The sequence below is a fragment of the Trichoplusia ni genome, chromosome 8 (genome assembly GCF_003590095.1).
Source record: "Trichoplusia ni isolate ovarian cell line Hi5 chromosome 8, tn1, whole genome shotgun sequence".
Taxonomy (NCBI): domain Eukaryota; kingdom Metazoa; phylum Arthropoda; class Insecta; order Lepidoptera; family Noctuidae; genus Trichoplusia; species Trichoplusia ni.
The window spans coordinates 2,711,493-2,729,934 of record NC_039485.1 but is presented as its reverse complement, the minus strand read 5'-3'; the positions used below and the strand labels follow the sequence as shown (position 1 = coordinate 2,729,934).

Sequence of the window (18,442 nt, the reverse complement as noted above, 5' to 3'; positions counted from 1 at the left end):
TTAGGACTTTTTTTAGGAATATATTTTTATTTCACACGAGGTCCAGTTGAAAATCATAAATAATTCGTTTTTATTCTAATGCAGTGTATAAAATTGGAGGTAGTTTTAGAAAAAAAAATCACGATAGCATTGTTTCAGCCCTCTCAGGTACCATAGAATGCGCTCAAATTATTTTACTTTCTAATGTTACTCATGGACCGACGCTGTTTACTAGCCAAGTGTCATTTCTAAAACAATTTCAATTGTATGAAAATGACATTTCATTTCAATAAATCACGTGACTTGGACCATACATTCTAGAATTTTCTGTCAAAATGTCATTCAACTAGAAGGACTGCATATAGGCTGTAGAGTAACTAGTGTTTCTTCTACTACGAATATAAACTAATTGTAATTAAGCAAGAGCGTTGTTAGCATTGGTCAATTATGTTATTGCAAAGCCAAATCAATTAAGGTCATCACCAACATGATAGGATCTGTATTAATCTGACTTGGCTATTGGAGATTAACATCTTGTTTAAAGGGATTAGTTGGAAAGCCTTCCATCGTTAATACATCTAGATATATCTCCTGCATAACCACATTAAGGTATAATATTAATTAGACTATTGTTGATTACAATATTTACCTAATTATGGAGATGATTATTGGATTAATTGGTACGTTGGTCTGTCATCTTAGTAATTCACCAATTTTAAGCCATGCTCAATTTTGATCTCTAGGTTATATAGTTCGACTTTTGAAATAGTAACTTGATTTATATGTGTTCATAATTATTGATGTCTTCAGTATAAGTAACGAATTCAATTTTATTGTTTGTTTTTGTTGTTTAAAAAAAAACAAACAATAAAATTTGAACCATTTAAACCTATTACACAAATGTGGTTGAACCCTAAACCTACAATAGTTACAATGTCACTTTAAACCTCACCAAAACCGCCAACTACAAAATGCAAGCTGAAATAAAAGACGAATTTCCAGCAAACACCATTTAACCCCGAAATAAATTAGTCTAGACCCAACATACATCACTCTCAAGTAATCTAGACATTTAGATAAAATATGGGTCCTAACATCAAAATTCCATTTTTGCCGCCGAATCAACATAATCGCTTACTCAGAGCGTAGTGTGCATCAAAAACCGCAAAAGGGTACTTGTAACGTATTTTATACCTCTAAAGGGTGTGAAAATTAGTGTGTTTCACCGCACTAGACAAAGTCTAAAGTGGTGCTTATCTCTAAAAGTACGACAGATATACATAGGGTGAGTGGTTGTAGAGGTCGGCGTTGTGTGCGTGAACGCAGTATGGTCAAGCTTCTTTAGCTACGGTTGGAAAGTTGTTTGCGTATAACTTGTCCTTGGAGTGTGTTTGTTTTAATATGTCTCGCAGCATTTCGGACAAAAATGTTTTTTTTTTAATATTTTAAGCGCAGGTTATTTTTACGATAGATTTTGGTCCTGCAAAAAATCTTAAAAAAGTAAACAATGAAAAGTCCAAGAATATCTAATCGCAAAGAGACAAAACACTGAGTAATTATCCACCAAAGAAACAGTGGAAAAAAATTAAACTCATAACTGGCCTTAAAGAAACTATTCTACCCTTAACAAAATCTTATACACAGCTTAAGAGCTCAAAACTTGCCACAAAATATCTGTAACGGACGCAGCTGAACCGGCGGTCATAAACATGGCAAAGAGCCGTGTGTTTACCGCGCGGTAAACTTTGAATATACCGCGTCGGCCCGTATAACAGGCCCCTAGTGTGGCCTAGTTTCACACGTTAACACACCCTATAGAGTTTTTAATTTTATTAAACTTTCGTAAGAACTAACATTTTCACGCTGTTTTGCTTTTTTAACTTTTACGTTGGTCCGGTTGTTTGGTAATAATTTTTGTTTTATTTTTTTATTATGTGTGTGGCTGGGAAACGAATTTTGCTTTTGAAATTATATAGCATCGATTTCAATGACGGTAATTTTATTTTCGGCTACCGAGAATTAAACTTTGACTGACATGGTTATAGAAAAAGAAAAACGTTTCTTCTGCCGTTCATCAGTTTGAATGTAATAGTAAACTTAAGTATTCCAAATCTAAGGTAAGGCATACGGTATAAACAGCTGGAAGCACTGTTTTTTATAAACGAAAAACATTTTTATTTAAAACACACCAACAGCGCGTCCCGTCAAAACTCAACAAAAGCAATTAACCATCATCCATAATAATAACTTTTAATCTAAAACAACGAACAAAATACGCTCACAGCAGTCTATTTTAATTAACGCCTGTAACAATGTCCGATAATGCAATCTATGTAAAATCTGTACTATAAATAAATTAAAACCTCGAACACATTAATATGGATCACTACACAAATTGATCCACTAGTTTATCTCCTATGGTATTTTGATATAAAATTTTGACGTTTAATCATAAAGCCCGGTTTAATTATTTTATGCAATATCGGAAGTTTCAGTGTATGTTTATGACATGTATAGATGGGTAAATTTTTTAAGTGCTTTCAAATGTTATTTTTTTGTTTAAAGTGATGGATGAGTGGAAGTGGATTTGGTGGATTGGTTATTGGAATCGCTTAATTTTCTTTTAGGAAAAATGTTTTGAACGGTTAGATTTTTGGGTGTTGTGTTTAAAATCAATTTGGATAAAATTTTGATTTACCCATTTGGTACACTACCTTCCGACTGAAGACCCAGTAACGCGTTTTTCAACGTGCTAAAGATTTATATTTATCTTTTTGAATTTCTATGGCGGTAGTCGCTAAAACCTTTCTGTTAAACCACTTGACTAATTAACAGACGTAAAAAACGTAATCACTCTTAAACCCTTGCCGACGGAAGTCAAACAAAACAAAACAGCTCCTACACAAAACGGATTCTTTTTAAGTAAACTAAAGCAACGAAATTATGCCATCAGTCACCAAACTCTTCTCGTTTTTAGGCCCCAAGTTGGGCGCCATTAACGCCAGAGCACTCGACCCTTGGAGAAACCTCCGCGGCTAATTAATAAAAGTGTCGCAGAAAGTTGTCACATAAATTGCGACACTGACGCAACTGTGACGTAACAAAACGTTTTTATAACCTTTTAAACGACACGCATAATTTTTTAAGCAGGATACCTTAATTAAATGTTTTTGAAGGGATTTTTAAGGGAATCTCGGATTGTTCGGTGTTATGAGTTTTGTTGATAAATTATGCGGTTTGTGAGTTTATGCGGCGTTTTATTTACTTCATAAAACAGTATTATGGCTGCAATATCTTTATTTCTGTGAAAGGTTGACGGTACATTAAAATTGTGATCTCAATTCTGTTTGTGACATTAGCTCTCGAGTTTCCGAGCAGGAAACCCATTATGTATAAACTATTAATAATAGAGGACATTTTATGACTCAAATATAATTTTACAGGTAAATTTTTATAAAGCAAAATTGTGGTATTATTTAATACTTAACTGGACTATCAGTCAATACATTAATTAATACACTATTTGATTTATTTTAGAGTTAAATACGAATGATTAAATACTCCTTTTACCACAAAAAGCAACTCCAGCTACCCCGCAGAAGCTTATAATCAAAATAAGTTTACAATTAATTATCTTTTCATAACATCGTTACCATTTCCGTCTGACGTCACCGACCAGCAGAGAAAGGCACTTTTGTAATACGTGCCCTAAAGGGTTTCAAAATTTATGTTTTTACCTGTCTCCTGCAGCTGACCGCGAACCCTAATTCAAATCCTTATGTGTCCAACCCTAACTGTTTAGCACCTTTGTGTATGCTAGGGTTTATGTGGTACTTGCGAACCCCTAAACATTACTACATATGGGTACCGTTCAGTTTCTTTTATGTTGCCCGCTGCGTTGACCCTTATTTCTCTATGAATGTTTTTCAAGGAAAATGTATTTTATATTTTAACACCTTTGAAATATAATCGGCATAAGCTTTTAGCAAAAACCTCTTGATTTTTTTTTAAAACGCATCTGTTGAATAGGCACGACAATATAATCGTCTGTACCTACCGCATATTATATTGATCGAGATTCTTATCCACTCTTTTCCAATAGGCAATTTTATGATAAACTAGTGATGTCACTAGTTTTATAAACCATATCTTTACGTAATTTGACCAGTATTAACTTTTCCTAAGACCACACTTAAAATTCTTCATTTAAGATCCATGAAACTTCGTATTCACGTAGCCTCAGAACAACATAAACTGATGCGTATATAAACTAAACATATTCAATAATTCACAAAACAAGAGTCCATTGCGAATCAAATCTATCTGGTCTAGTTTCACTCTATTGAACATTGTACAATAGAACAAGATTCTGCCCGATCGTGATTGAATCGTGGCATTGTGTTGACGTCTAATTGGAATTGTTTGTTGTTATTCATTGTTTTGGACCGTATCTGAATGTTAATTTGATAGTTCAAGTCCATGAGATTTTAGTTAGTAAGACCTTATTCGAGTATATGGTTAGTAGGAGAGAGCGCGAGTAGCTCCAGCGGAATAATAGCAATGAAAGTGAGATAATTTTGCCATTTAAAGTAAAAATTGTTCTCAGCGCTTTGGGGTGTTGTCTTTTTTTACTTCAACACCAACCATAAAAAACCGATTTGTTTTATCCACAGATCGTGTATTAAAGTTACGTTAGTTACTGTTTCTTAAGACCTCTGTGATAAGCGCCCGACCTTGAATTTGCTAAAGACATATTTTTCTTTTTTTAAGTTTATAATATAGAGAGAATGTGTGTGATTTAATATATCAATGTTCAATTATCCTCCATTTGGCGTAGTTGCGCTTATAATCGCTTTCGCTTAAGGTTTAACTCAATATCGACAAATAAAGGCATTCATTTTCGAATGTCATAAGAAGTGTAGAGTTATTATCAATAACTAAAACTGGTATATATTATATCTTATATAAGTTTATTATTTTACTCAAAAAACAGATATAAAGAAAATTATTTGAGAGAAAATAAAAACTGCTCTTCGTACAAAAATAAAACATATTCTGATATAATTATAATTTCAAAGTAGAAAGACGTTTAGCGACTGAGTTTTTAATCACTTTTATGTTTTGTTTCAAAAAAATATGTGAAATTTAATATATTCGTTCGGAAAATAAGGAAAACGGGGAACAGATTAACGTTTCTTTTGTTGACCTTTTGTTTTCCTTCAAAACTTTTATTATTTAAGTTAAAGTAAAAAAGAATATGTTGTTTGAAGATAACGTATTTGTTTTTATAAAGCTAAATGGGTGAAATAAACCGGTCAAATGTAGGACGAGTAGGACTCGCAACGCGGGTTCCGAACAAAAACGCTAAAGACAAACACCCATTAATTCTATTACCACATTAACCATTGCTACACCTAAACCTATATCTTTTTCAGTACAAAATCATTATCTGTTAAAACTTCAACATCTGTCTGGCAATCACAGTTTATGACGCAGCCTGGTGTCAGACGAACGAATAGACGATGAAGTATTTGTAATAGGCCCGTTTTTGCCTTTGACAAGGTCAATTGATTACCACAGAAGCTGTGACTTAATCCTATTATATAAGTTAAAAAATACTAATGTAAGTAATACTTCTTTGACAAAAGTAATAGTCAATGCTATATCGATTATAATCGAGCTCGTGGCTAAGCTATAACCCCATAAGTGATTCGATCACAGGTCAAGCTATGCTTGACGCGGTTGGCCCGTGGATGGGTGACCATCTTTGTCATAACGAGTTCCTCCGTGTTTCGGAAGGCACGTTAACTTGTGGGTCCCGGCTGTTATTCCTACATCTTTGACAGTAGTTACAGCTAGTCAGAAGCTCAAAAAAAAAGTCTGACATCCAGTCTAACCAAGGGGTATCGTGTTGCCCAGGTAACTGGGTTGAGGAGGTCAGATAGGCAGTCGCTCCTTGTAAAACACTGGTACTTAGCTAAAACCGGTTGGACTGGTAGCCGACCCCAACATAGTTGGGAAAAGGCTAGGCCGATGATGATATCGATTATAATTCACCCATTACACCCTTTTATAACAAAAGGTCTTTATCAAGCACTGTCAATACCAGAATAATAACTCAACACAATTAAAGGTAAATTAATAAACAATGTAATAACAAATAATCCAATTAATTAATATCTACCGTTGTATGAACATAAATTGAAATCGTTAATTAGTCCAGCCATTAATGAGAGCATCGCAAGGGAATCGCGTTAATCACAGTTGCCCGGTAATTGTTCATCGATCCCTCATCCCGTTTCGTTGTAATTATCCCTAAAACGTACCCCTAGCTTATAGCAGTCGTAATAATTTACACCTTATTTAACCCGCGATGTGTTTTTATGACGGAGGAGTTTGCATTACTTTTGGAAGAAATATTATTCTCGTTCAAGTAATGTTTAAGAATTGAGAAGGCGTATTATAAGTTACATTTCTCCAAGCGTTAATTCTAATTGAGTCGCTCGAAGATTTGAATTGACAAGATCAAGACACGTTATTTGTCAAAAAGGAATATCTATCATTCACATATTTTTGACGGTTTTGTTTGTTTGTTTTTCTAGCGTGACGTAACAGGTCTTGAATTTAGTTATTCTTCTTCTGTATGACTCGATCAACGTCAACGGAAATTTTATTTATTAGGAAGAGTACTCAAGCTGCGGTGGTGGAGTTCAATGTTGTTCAAGTTACATAGAGGAACGTTCATTGGATATGATATGATTTAGAAAAACCCTCTTTCCTTTTGTTCTTTTGATTAGGTTGAGGTTTCACACAACGCCATCTAGTATCAAACTCAGCATAGCTTGTATTGTAGTAAAGTTTTGACTAAGTATCAGTAGAGTAAAAATTTAAGCAAACTTTTCATCCCAAACTGCCGTTACGCTAGTAGAATCAATGTATCGGTGTAGTTGTGAATGTATGGGGGCTTTTTATACGCAAGGGGTCACTCTACCCCTCATGCTCAAAACCCTATGGGATGTCAATCTGACAAGATAGGGGACTGTTAAGAAGGGGTGTCGGTAAAGTCTGAATCCCTAATTGGTGATCAATTTATCTAGCAAGGGAATTTAAAGAATTTAAAGTATAAATTTTGGGTAGATGAAAACAATACATTCGGTAGTCCTAGTTATTATACTATATATTAATACAGAAAAAAAAAATTGTTTTGAAACTCGAAAATATTTGATCAATTAATTAAGTCATCTTAGGAGAATGTTAAAGGAATTGTAAACGTCGTAGACTTAATAATTTAAGTGTAATATTATGTGTTCATTATGATATTACGAGCCTGTTAAATATTTTGGATATCAATAAATTTTACATCATATTAAAAAGTACAAGTTCTGTATTTGGAATTGTTTTTATTTTCGAGATTAATACAATTTTCATACCACAATGTAATCTTATTTATCTAAACCTTTTTACTGTACCTGAATATCTGTACTATGCTACACTGTTATGGCTTTTGTGATAGCAACTTTGAAAACAGGTCTATAGCCATTGTGGAAGCGAGACAACAATACATAGCACATAGCAACAGCTCAACAATAAATAAGAAACAGTCGGCAGACTAACTTTGGAATGAACAATCCAGAGCTCATAGAAAGCCCACTGCTATTATCATTAGTCCTGTTATAGAAACCTCCTTCATATACCATTCTATGTATGTGTGTACTTTAGACCCCTTTGCAGTGTGTTTAATATACTTGTCACGTTTTAGTTCCCGTCGAGAAGTAATGTTAGTTCACAAAATTTAGAGTTCTACCACACGAACTGTAAAGCGCAGCGTTTAGTTGTAGTTAACTTTGCTCTTCGATAAATTTCTAGTAAAGAGACTTCGTTTTAAGTGTGCTTTAAATCATGTAGTAAAATACTTTTATATAAAAGTGGTAAAAAGTTTTTTTTTATTAGACCAGATTTTATTACAACGTCTTTACTCTTTCGTCAAATCTAAAACGTTCAATTTCACAAAAAAAAAAGTTTTCTTTATGTGATTAATTATCCATCTGTAACATTAATTGACGTAGCAATTAAAGCACCGCGACTAGTTTATCGATTGGCACCTACCACGTTACAAAATAAGACTTGCTGATGTAAAAGCGAGAAACCGCGCTACTACACGCTACATCACTCTCTGTCTAGCTACGACGTGCTACGCTGTGCTACGCCGTGCTATGTAGCGCTACGTCAGACTACGCCGTATAGCTGACTCGCTTTCACTCAACAACATCCTTACTTTAGGAGATGATGGTAAGCCTTCTGAAAGGCTTTAAACTTTCGATAAGGTCAGCAAATTTCGCTTCGTTGTAAAATGGTTTAATGTGTCATAAATACGGCTATAGTTAGTTTAAGTGCTACCGAGACTATATTATGGGTAATCCAAAGCCTTGTTATACGTCCAACAAGATGTTAAGAACACTTCAAAACAACTTATTACCTATGCTAAAACCTTGTTACGAGTACTATAAAAGTTTAATGAGCTTAGTAGTTAGTCACGAATGACGTAATTGATGACGTTCTAAAAATGGGAATTATAAAGCAAAACCTTTAAATTCGACTTATTTAAGAAATCTTTCAACATCTGTACGAAATTATGTCTCCAGATAAATTTGCTTTATTAACATAAGGATTGAATTGAAACTTATGTGTAGTTAGTGTAGCTTAACTACACTGCTTTCAGCATTCATCCATTAACAGGCACCATGACAATTTTTTAGTAAACTATACTTTGACGTAAATTAAAAAACAGCACAAAGCCAGTGGATACCGAAGAAGTATCAAAAGCACCAATTCCACAAGTCTAAAACACGAAACAACCATTGAACCTAGGATTTCAAATATTCCTTGAATCCAACTATTTGCGTAACTCTGCCCTATATATTTATTGAGCTGTGCTTGTTTCAGATCTTAGAGCAAGGAGCAGCAATATCCGGTGTTGGGAAATGCTCTGAGAGCGCGATGCGCGGGATAGCGGCCTTTGTGGTGCTGGCGCTGCAGCTTGCAGTCGCCAGTGCGGGGAAGTGTACCACGTGAGTACTGTTTATTATTCTTGTGTGATCTGGGTGGTGACTGAAGTGGTGGTTGGGTTACGGGTCAAAACTTTGCTTAATTTTTTTATGGGTGATGTTTTCATGGGTAAAGGAGAATTCTATTACTCCGCTAATCAATGTTGAGACTCCGCTTGTTTGTCCATCAGTCACCAGACGGATAGACGGTTGATAATTTCCATTTTTATTGAATTTTGTGTGTTTACTACATTTTTAGTATTCACACAACACATTGTATGAAAGTGCTACTAAGCAAAAAATTGAGACCTTAAAAACAAATGTTCAGAGTCATTTAAAACTAAACCTCACACATCAAGGCATTCAAATAAAAAGAACCTCTAAACTTTACTTGACCTTCCATGAATGGAGTCCGTATTTTTAAATATAAAAAATACCTCTACACTCAACGTTTCATTCGGGCAGTGGGGCGAGGGGAGAGTAGGGAAAAGTGAAAACGTGTCAAGCGTCACGTGAGTAGTAAATACTGCACCTGTTAGCTCGAGTGCTCGTGCTGTGGGACACCGGGTTAATGGCGGGGTTTTGTTTTTTTAATGACATGACTTTTCATACTTCATGACATTTTTTTAGAGGATTGGGTTGTTGTAAAATCTATTCGTATCGCGATTACTGATAGTAAGTGATAGAGTTATGGTTCGAAAGATTTGATAGATTAAAAAAAATATTTAAATAACTGGATTAATTTAAAATTCAAACAAAAAAAACTTAGTTTATAAATGACAGATTTCCGATACATTTTTCTTCTTTATTTCATAATCAGAATCTTGTTACCCATTGACTGAACAAATACCATTTATAAATTCTATTCTCTACTAGCACTTAACGCAGAAAGTTCTCAGATAATACTTTTTCAAAAGATCGGATGTAAACCGACTTGCCTACAAAGGGGTCCCTAGGAGGGCTAATTTTATTCTGTAAAGTCATCGAGTTAATGACTTTTGAACCTGGTCGGTCAGGGGTCTCTTAATGATAAGAGGAATTGCTACAGCTGCCGAGAACCCTATAAAAAGCTAGTGGCTTATCAAAGGATTTTGGTTACAAAGAAAGTTTTGGAAGAGATATTGATTGACCTGATTTGACCCTTGCTCCTCAGGTTTTTTTTGGTAGGACATTTTTATTATCACTTTCACTGGGAACTTTTAGTGCTTCCAAGAATTTGAGTTGTTATTCTTTTGATCAAGGCTAAAATTACATAAGTATAGTCAGGTTAAAATCCTTTAAGAAAATTTTCTTTGTAAAATATAATATAAATTAATTTTCAAAAATTTTAATTCATTAAAATATAATTCAGAAACCCAAGGAATCTCAGAGCTAATTTGACTTATAATGGTCAATTTTTCAATTTTGCGAATAATATATTTTACCTGGAATACTCCCAGTAAATACATGTTTCGTAATAATGTTTTATAATATGCCCAATATTTCGTGTTTCCATTTTGTGAATACAATGACATGATACACACAATGCCAACATTTGGGCAACGATGTAATGTTTTTAATTAATTTAATGAGCTTAACTTGTGTTCGTTGCCGAGTGTTGTGTAAATTAATCATAGGTTTGTGTTTTATATTTTAACGAATGACGGGTGAGTGAAATACGATATGAAGGATTTTGTTGGTTTACCAATATTCGGCATTTTGAAATAATTCATAACTTTCGTTTGTATGGAATACTATATCGTGCTTGTTTTTAGCTTTCATGAACATGTGTAACCGGTAAAATACGTAAAAGTATAACGTATCGTTTGTTAATAATAAGATAGTTTACCATTGGGTTGTATTTCAAACTATTAGTGGATCTTGCCCAACTAAAAGGATAATGGGAAACTTGATAGAAGTCAGGGATGGATAAAGGTGGGTTATTTCTGGAACTTTTGAGGATAATGATAACGTTTAGATAAAAATGTAACTAGTCCTGCTGTTCAAAACTCTGTTGCCAACCCAAATGGTTTGTGGAGGTCTGCTGAGTCCATGAGGCCTGTTAACACGTCTTAAGGTAATAATATTGCAGTAGTGCATGCCATTGTACTTCATGACTTCGTTTGGCAAATAGACCTCATCCACAAACAAAAAAAAAATAGTATTTGTCATGGCGGTAGGATAGAAAGTCGACCTATACATAGCTTGAGAAAGGCAAAGAAAAATTCGTACTTACTGTAAAAGACTTGATCGAAAGCACTACTTCCATTCATCAGATTATTTATCATTTTTCCCCATTGTACTTAATTATACTTGTTACAGTCAGCGTTTCTTATGATTGATGGACATTTGCTAATGATTACGCTAAGAATACTTCGAGGAAGCCGGCTTCTCATTATAGACCGAAATATCTGACAGTTATCTGACTTATGAATGAGATTTGGGAAAGACCAGTTTTTTTTTACAATCGTTATATGTTGCTGACTATGTTGAGTGTGTGTTTCTGAAAGTCAGACCTGATTTAAACTAGAACGTAATTTAATTAATTGGCCGAAACGTTTATAGGATAACCAACAATTCTAGCGATATCCCAGAATTCGTAATTAATTTGACGTACCCTATGCATAAAGTGCAGTTTTCATACACAAAAGATACGAAAAAGCCATTACTCCCATTAAAGTCAACACTGTTCAAGTATTCAACGTCAAAGAGACTAAAAACATCAGTCACTACACATCACAAAAACAGTTTTGCATCAGCCTGTTGAAATTCTGTTTGTCACTCGTTACACGGTGCGCCTCGACACAGAAAATCAATTAATCATTTTCCTCGGCGCTAATAAAATTTACTACTTCACGTCACTCTTGCTAAGGGCTTAGAAAACTCGATTTATTTTAGAAAGTCATCTATTTAATTGAGGCAACTTTGCAACTTTGTGAAAGGGGGACGTTAGCAAACGGGATTTCGAAAAGTTCTCCTATAAGTTTTTTATTGTTAACGACAATCCTTCTGGAAGGTTTTTTGCTTCGGTTATGTGGTCCGGGTTTAGCTTTGATGTAAAGGGACGGTCGGTTAAGCGATGGCATTTTTAGGGGAATGCGTAGCTCCTTTTTATTGTTAAAGATTTTCGGAAAAGTAAGCGTGTTTTTGGGGATCTTATTTTGCTCATGTTCCGGGGTACGTTCTTTGATTACAATTGACGTTTTTATGGAGTATCAGCAAATAATATTGAGATATTTTTTCGAGTTTTATTTTGGGATGTTTAAGATGCTACTTATAAGCTATGAAATGATTTAGGTTAAGACTACATGTTTTAAACTAAATATTATTTTTGTAACACTTGCGTCTTTCAAATGAATATGAATGAAATATTTAATTATTTGCTTTACCGAAATTGCGTTACTCAATTTTAATTAAACCATACCTTCATGTAAAATTTTAATAATAAAGCAATTATTATCAACATGTAATGAATAACGAATATTTGGTGGTTAATTAATTCGACGACTATTCGAACGACATTAAACCTTATTGAATATGTGAAGTCAGTATGTCTGATAAATTCTATCTACCGTGACATTTGGGCTGGTTTCCCGATAATTACTCCAGGCACTTCTATAGTATGTCAACGTACGATAATCGAAATCGAGATAGTTTTAAAGACAGCAAATACCTAAAGATGACAATGTGATGAGGAAAACGTCTCTAAATAATATGTTTAATTATGTAATATGCACCATTTTTTTTTCCCACATACTTTTATTAGAATAACTTCAGTAAGTCGAATTCAGATTTAACTTGTATTTATTGGGATCGCTTGACTAGTTCTTCGACCCACGAAGCTACCGCCACATCAGTTTATGATTAAAGTCTCCAATTAGGTCCGGAACTAGTTGCCAGTTTTGTTTAGCGTTTTTGTACAGAACAATCAGTGTCGAGAGTCCGACTTGCCCTTGGTCGTGTTTTCTGGCCCGTTTAAGCTGTTTAAAAAAATTAAACAATCGATTAAAAACGTCAACGTATTTCGAAATGCTTTTCTTATTTTTTGGAAATAATTTTAATAAACTTAAATCTATATACTAGTATATAAAGCTGAAGAGTTTGTTTGTTTGTTTGAACGCGCTAATCTCAGGAACTACTGGTCCAAATTGAAAAATTATTTTTGAGTTGAATAGACCATTCATCGAGGAAGGCTTTAGGCTATAAACCATCACGCTGCGACTAATGGGAGCGAAGATAGGTACAATGGAAAATGTGAAAAAACAGGGCAGGTATAATTCATAACTTATATCTAACTAACCCACGGGAACGAAGTCGAGAGAAATTTACCTATTCTTAGAGTAAGATGAAATACTCATAGTAAGTCAATATACTACGTCTTTTAGCCAGAAATCTCCACAGTTTTGACTGCTTGCCATTTGACTACTATCTTGTATGGAGTCACCGAATAAAGGTGATCCATTGTGATGTATACTTCCTGGTACGAGCGTGCATGTATGAAACAATTCACTAGAAATGCCATCATAGCAAATTGTTGCAAAATTCCTGTACGGTACATAGACGATGAAGATAAAATATTTGTTCTAGAAACGGTAAAGTGAATGTTGTGTTCCTATGTTCTATTATCTTTGCAACTGGAATTGTAAATTAAGAACTTTTTAAAATTGTCTTGGCATATTGTTCTATACATTTATTCTCAACCAATATTTTTTCCTTAATCATCTTATAATGATTTGTCGGTTTTCGTGCAGCATTTCAAGAGTTTATTTTTGTTAAGTTGTTTTTTAATAAACTTCAATTTAGCGGTCCAACTTCTAGTGTATTAATTAACCTTTGGAATTAATCAAACACGACAGCTGAGTAATATTAAAGAGGATTGTCTTGTATCACAGAAAGCGGCCAATCAAAACATCTTGAGGCCAACGAGATGCAAATCTTATGGAAATATAGGCATTGACCACTGTTGACAGTAGTTTTGCACCTAAATTGGTTAGCACTAGGTCACTAAGTTATGGGGCTTCAGCTAAGTGTTAGCAATACGGTTGGAGTGGAGATTGTTAGGGCGTGCAGTGCGTTTGTGAATTTGTGATCATATTCTGTTGTTATGATATTGGTATAGAGACACAATCTTGATACTTGATTGAGGTGAAATTTACATAAATAGATTTTAAGTAGATAACTACCACCAGCTATAGTGAACAGGAGTGCATTAGTATTGAATGCTTACTGAATACTTTTTCTGTATGCAAAAAGAAATATGAAATCGCTAATATGAAAACCCAATCTTAGTACTCGAAAATGAAAATTTTAATAGATGACCATTACCTACCCATATTGAACAAAAGAGTACTAGTTATTATTAAGAGTAGTAGTTATTATTTGCGGGTAGTAATTATGTGTGTATATTGTGCACATTCGATGAATATTATACTACAGAATGCCACTAGAGCTTGCTGGAGCTTGGATCTTGGTGATCCATATAGTAGATTTATCATAAACGTCGCTAGATTGTTATTCTTAGCATTTCGACGCTAGCAGTGGCAATGAGACATATTATTCTCACAAATAACATTCAAATCTTCATTAATTGGCCACTTCCAGTACACCTCTATATCAACGCCCAAACCATTGCATTGGCTTATACAGGCTTTGACGCTCAATCCTTTGTGACGCAACGTGTACCTAGATGTTAGTCAATGAAACAAAATTTGTTTGACTCTCTCCACAAGCCGGTCTAACGAGACGCCTATTGTTCTCGACTTAGTTAACAGGACAACGCTAGATGTGTGGAGATGACAGTCACAGTTGTGATAGTTTGTATACCGTGTATCTTCACTTATATCGGACTATAGAATTTAATAAAAGCACATATAATTTGGGGATTTGGGAAAAAGGAAAGGAGGTGACGGACATTATAAGTATAAGTATACACTGTATAATATGTGTATGTGTATAATCATGGTCGATATGATTTACTTAAAAACATGATAATTAATTTCATTCATAGAACATTTGGTTCGAATTTCTATATACATTTCCTAAATTTCGATTCATATTGTTTTTTATGGGTAGATGTTTTATTTATTTTTAATTAAACTTAATTTAGGAAAATCCTTGTTTGAATTTTGTTACTGTTTGTTTAATTTAAGACGAAGTCATTTATTAAAAAAAAAATTATGGTGCATGAATATTTAGTTGATTAACAAACTGAGATAATTTTGTATAAAAATATATATGCGCATAATTCATTTTATTTCGGTTTTGTTTTTGGTATAGACTAATACACGTGAAAACATAACGGCTAACTATCAAACAGTATAAACATTCCATCAATGTTAAAAAAAAATTGTTTCACATAACCCCCAACCAACAAACACCTCATCTAAAAACCAAACTTCACCTAAATATCAATTCACCAACCGCCGTCTAAGAAAGCAAAAGAAAAATAAAACACGTAAAGGCATGTCAATAGGCCCTCGATGTAAAGGCTCCAGGTCACTGGGCTTAGCCAGCGAGGCGCCATCACATGAATAATTCATTACGGAGTAATGAGCTGCAGGCAACTTTCCAGTCACACAACACAGAAAATCTATGGAAGAAGAACTTGCCCTTAATGATTTTACAAAAAAAGCAGCTTGAAAAGTTTCGTCGCTTACCGTAACTTCGGAAGCGATTAGATTTAATGAGGTTTTGGTAATGACTATATTGGAGATAGATTTAATGACTATGGAATAATTAAAGTATTTCTGGTCAACGTAAGGATAAAGAAGAATAAAACAAAATATGTCAAATGTCAAGAAATTAATCATCTATTCTGTCGGACAGACAGCGAGCTTCCGCAGACAGGGCCTGTTTTTAAGTCACGCAGAAAATTTACAATTTCAATGGACGTGAAAGTTTGCCAATGTATTTGTTACTTCCCTGACATTTTTTTAAAGGCAACCTTTGTAAAACAATACTTTTAAACTTTGTAAATGCATAACTAGTGTATTTTTGGAGATTAAAAAAAACAGTGCTCCTGCAGAATAGCTAGGCACAGCTGAATAGATACACACTTTATCGCCTATAATAGAAGAAGTAAAACGTGTTATTATCCGTAAACCCTTGTTCGAAATCTCTTTAACATTGTTGCAAAGAATACTAAAACGATGTCAATAAACTCCAAATTCCCCAATTTTGGTTGTAATCGAACATTATTAATGTATTCGGGGGTAAATTGCCGAGTGTATTGGTAAGGAGTATCGTTCAATCAGTGAATATTGTGGATACAACACCAGATGCTACCAAACCAACACATGTTTCTGTTTCCTTTGTGTGACCAATACTTCTACTCCAAGCTCTTAACGTAAGACTATAACCATCGTGGAAGGGAGATAACGCTATGCGGCGGGTAGTGGCATCTCGCTCGTACATTACTTAAAGTCCTGCTTTATGAGATTGTGGTAATGACGAAATGGATTTCTAATAACACTGCCAAATATTGCACGTTTGTTAATAAGCGGACAGCTGTAACAAGCGGGACTCTTTCATCCTGTTTTTATAAGTGTAACCTACAATTTATAGAATGAAGAGCAATTTCATGATGGGCTATTATAAATACTGCTCTATAATTTTTAGTTTAGTTTTCAAGTAAATGTAATGTTAGGTGAAATAAATAAAGAGTATTTGGCTTCGTTTCCCTAGCGAGAGAACCAATAGAATGGCATCATCAATAGAACTTCGGGAAGGCCAGATAAATGAAGCGATTTTATCCCAGGCGAAAAAGATTTTTAGATAGTTTCTGACATTAAAAAACATTGAAATGAAAGTTTACTGCTATTCTTCTATATCATCCTAGCCTTTTTAAAACTACGTTTTAGCCCGCTTCTAGCCTAATAGGTTCCAGCTAAGTACCGAAGGTTTTACAAGAGCGACTGCTCATCTGACCAGTCAACTCAGTTTTCTGGGTAACACGATACCTCTTAGTAAGACTGGTTATCAGATTTTTTGGTTTCTACCTATCCGCAACGACATGTAGATCAAGTAAATACCATTAAAAAACAAATAACTATTGACCAAGAAAGCCAACATAAAACATATTAAAGTAGTAAACTGAACATAGTAATAATGTGTTATTAAAAAGGTTCGAATCCCCAAAACTATACATAACACTCCAACGGTAAACTTAATCAAACCGCAATACCCAAAGCCAGACCTTTCATAACCCAAAGAAGGCTTTAAATATCCTTAGCAGGAGAATTTTCCCTTTTTCTCTTTCGGGTATCACGTATGAGCCATTACCATTCCTATTTATTTGTAGGAGCGATTCAACCCGCGTCAAGTATCGAAGGCACAATGAAGTCACGAACGCACACCACTTTGCTGACATAGGACCTTAAATATATCTGCAAGATTGTTTTGTTCGAAATTATGGACATTGAATTTTATAATCTGAGTCGAAGTGGAAAGGACGATAATGCTTTGCATTTATTCTCGGAGTGTGATATATAGCAGAATATAATTTTAAAAAGATGTTATTGAAAAAAGACTAATTACGAAAAAAATTGGTCACTCATTAAATTCACGACAGATTTAATAATCTGATTTTATTTCTTGTTGGTACACAAAAAAAAAACATTAATAAAAATAGATAAAAAGTAGGCACAGAAAGCCAACTTAACCCAGTAATGTTTTATTATTAATTTAATTATAACTACAACAGAAATACATAATCTGAAAAAATTATGATATGCTAGCGATGGATAAACCAACATCGAAGCCGGTTCCATTTATCCCTTTGGCTGTGGAACTCTAAAAACATTCAAAGTAACACAGCATCATTATTTCGCATTAGCTTCAGTGTAATTTTTTAGACAAGGTCATGAATGTGACTAAGAATATCGCAATAGCGTTCAGGTAAAAGTAAAATGTAGGTATTACTTAGCCAAAATGTTATGATTGATATGCCTACGTATATGCTAAAGAATAACATTTTGCCGCAGTCTTTTACAAGCAAAGATTTATGACACATCATTTTTCAAATTAACTCCCAAGGACCTTCAAAGATTACGTGGTCTCGAAAAAGGCTACACAATATTTCACACTTAGTCGTTACGTGAACGCTTCAAAAGAACTTCACAGGCTTGTTGTTGAAAGGCCAACAAAATCTTGAACACTAAGTTCAAGTCACACGATCAAAGGAAAATTTGTTAAGAATAAAATTTGAACGGGTAAAGATTTTGCGAATATAAAAATGGTCATTAAAAAGCTATCAGTTTTGTTACGTCCAGCTTATACGGAGAGAAACTGTGAGAAGCAATCTTTTCTAGAGCGATTCGTATCGATTGAGCCAACGGGCGTTGGCAAGTGTCCATTTGTGAGCCTTTTGTTATTCGAATTCGTTCCAAAAGTATGTACATGCCGCCACATACAGTGTTTTTGTGGTCGAAGCCAGACCGGCG

The 18,442-nt window shown here is 34.2% G+C and overlaps 1 protein-coding gene across 1 annotated transcript in view; it reads left to right on the top strand.

Annotated features, from left to right (window-relative positions):
- The window catches only part of LOC113497044 (C3 and PZP-like alpha-2-macroglobulin domain-containing protein 8), a 143,864-nt gene that overhangs the window by 11,909 nt on the left and 113,513 nt on the right, over positions 1-18,442 (top strand). The window contains exon 2 of the mRNA XM_026876479.1: positions 8,923-9,047. Within this exon, the coding sequence (XP_026732280.1) occupies positions 8,977-9,047 (71 nt within the window). The 5' untranslated portion in view covers positions 8,923-8,976. The remainder of the gene's footprint in view (positions 1-8,922; positions 9,048-18,442) is intronic.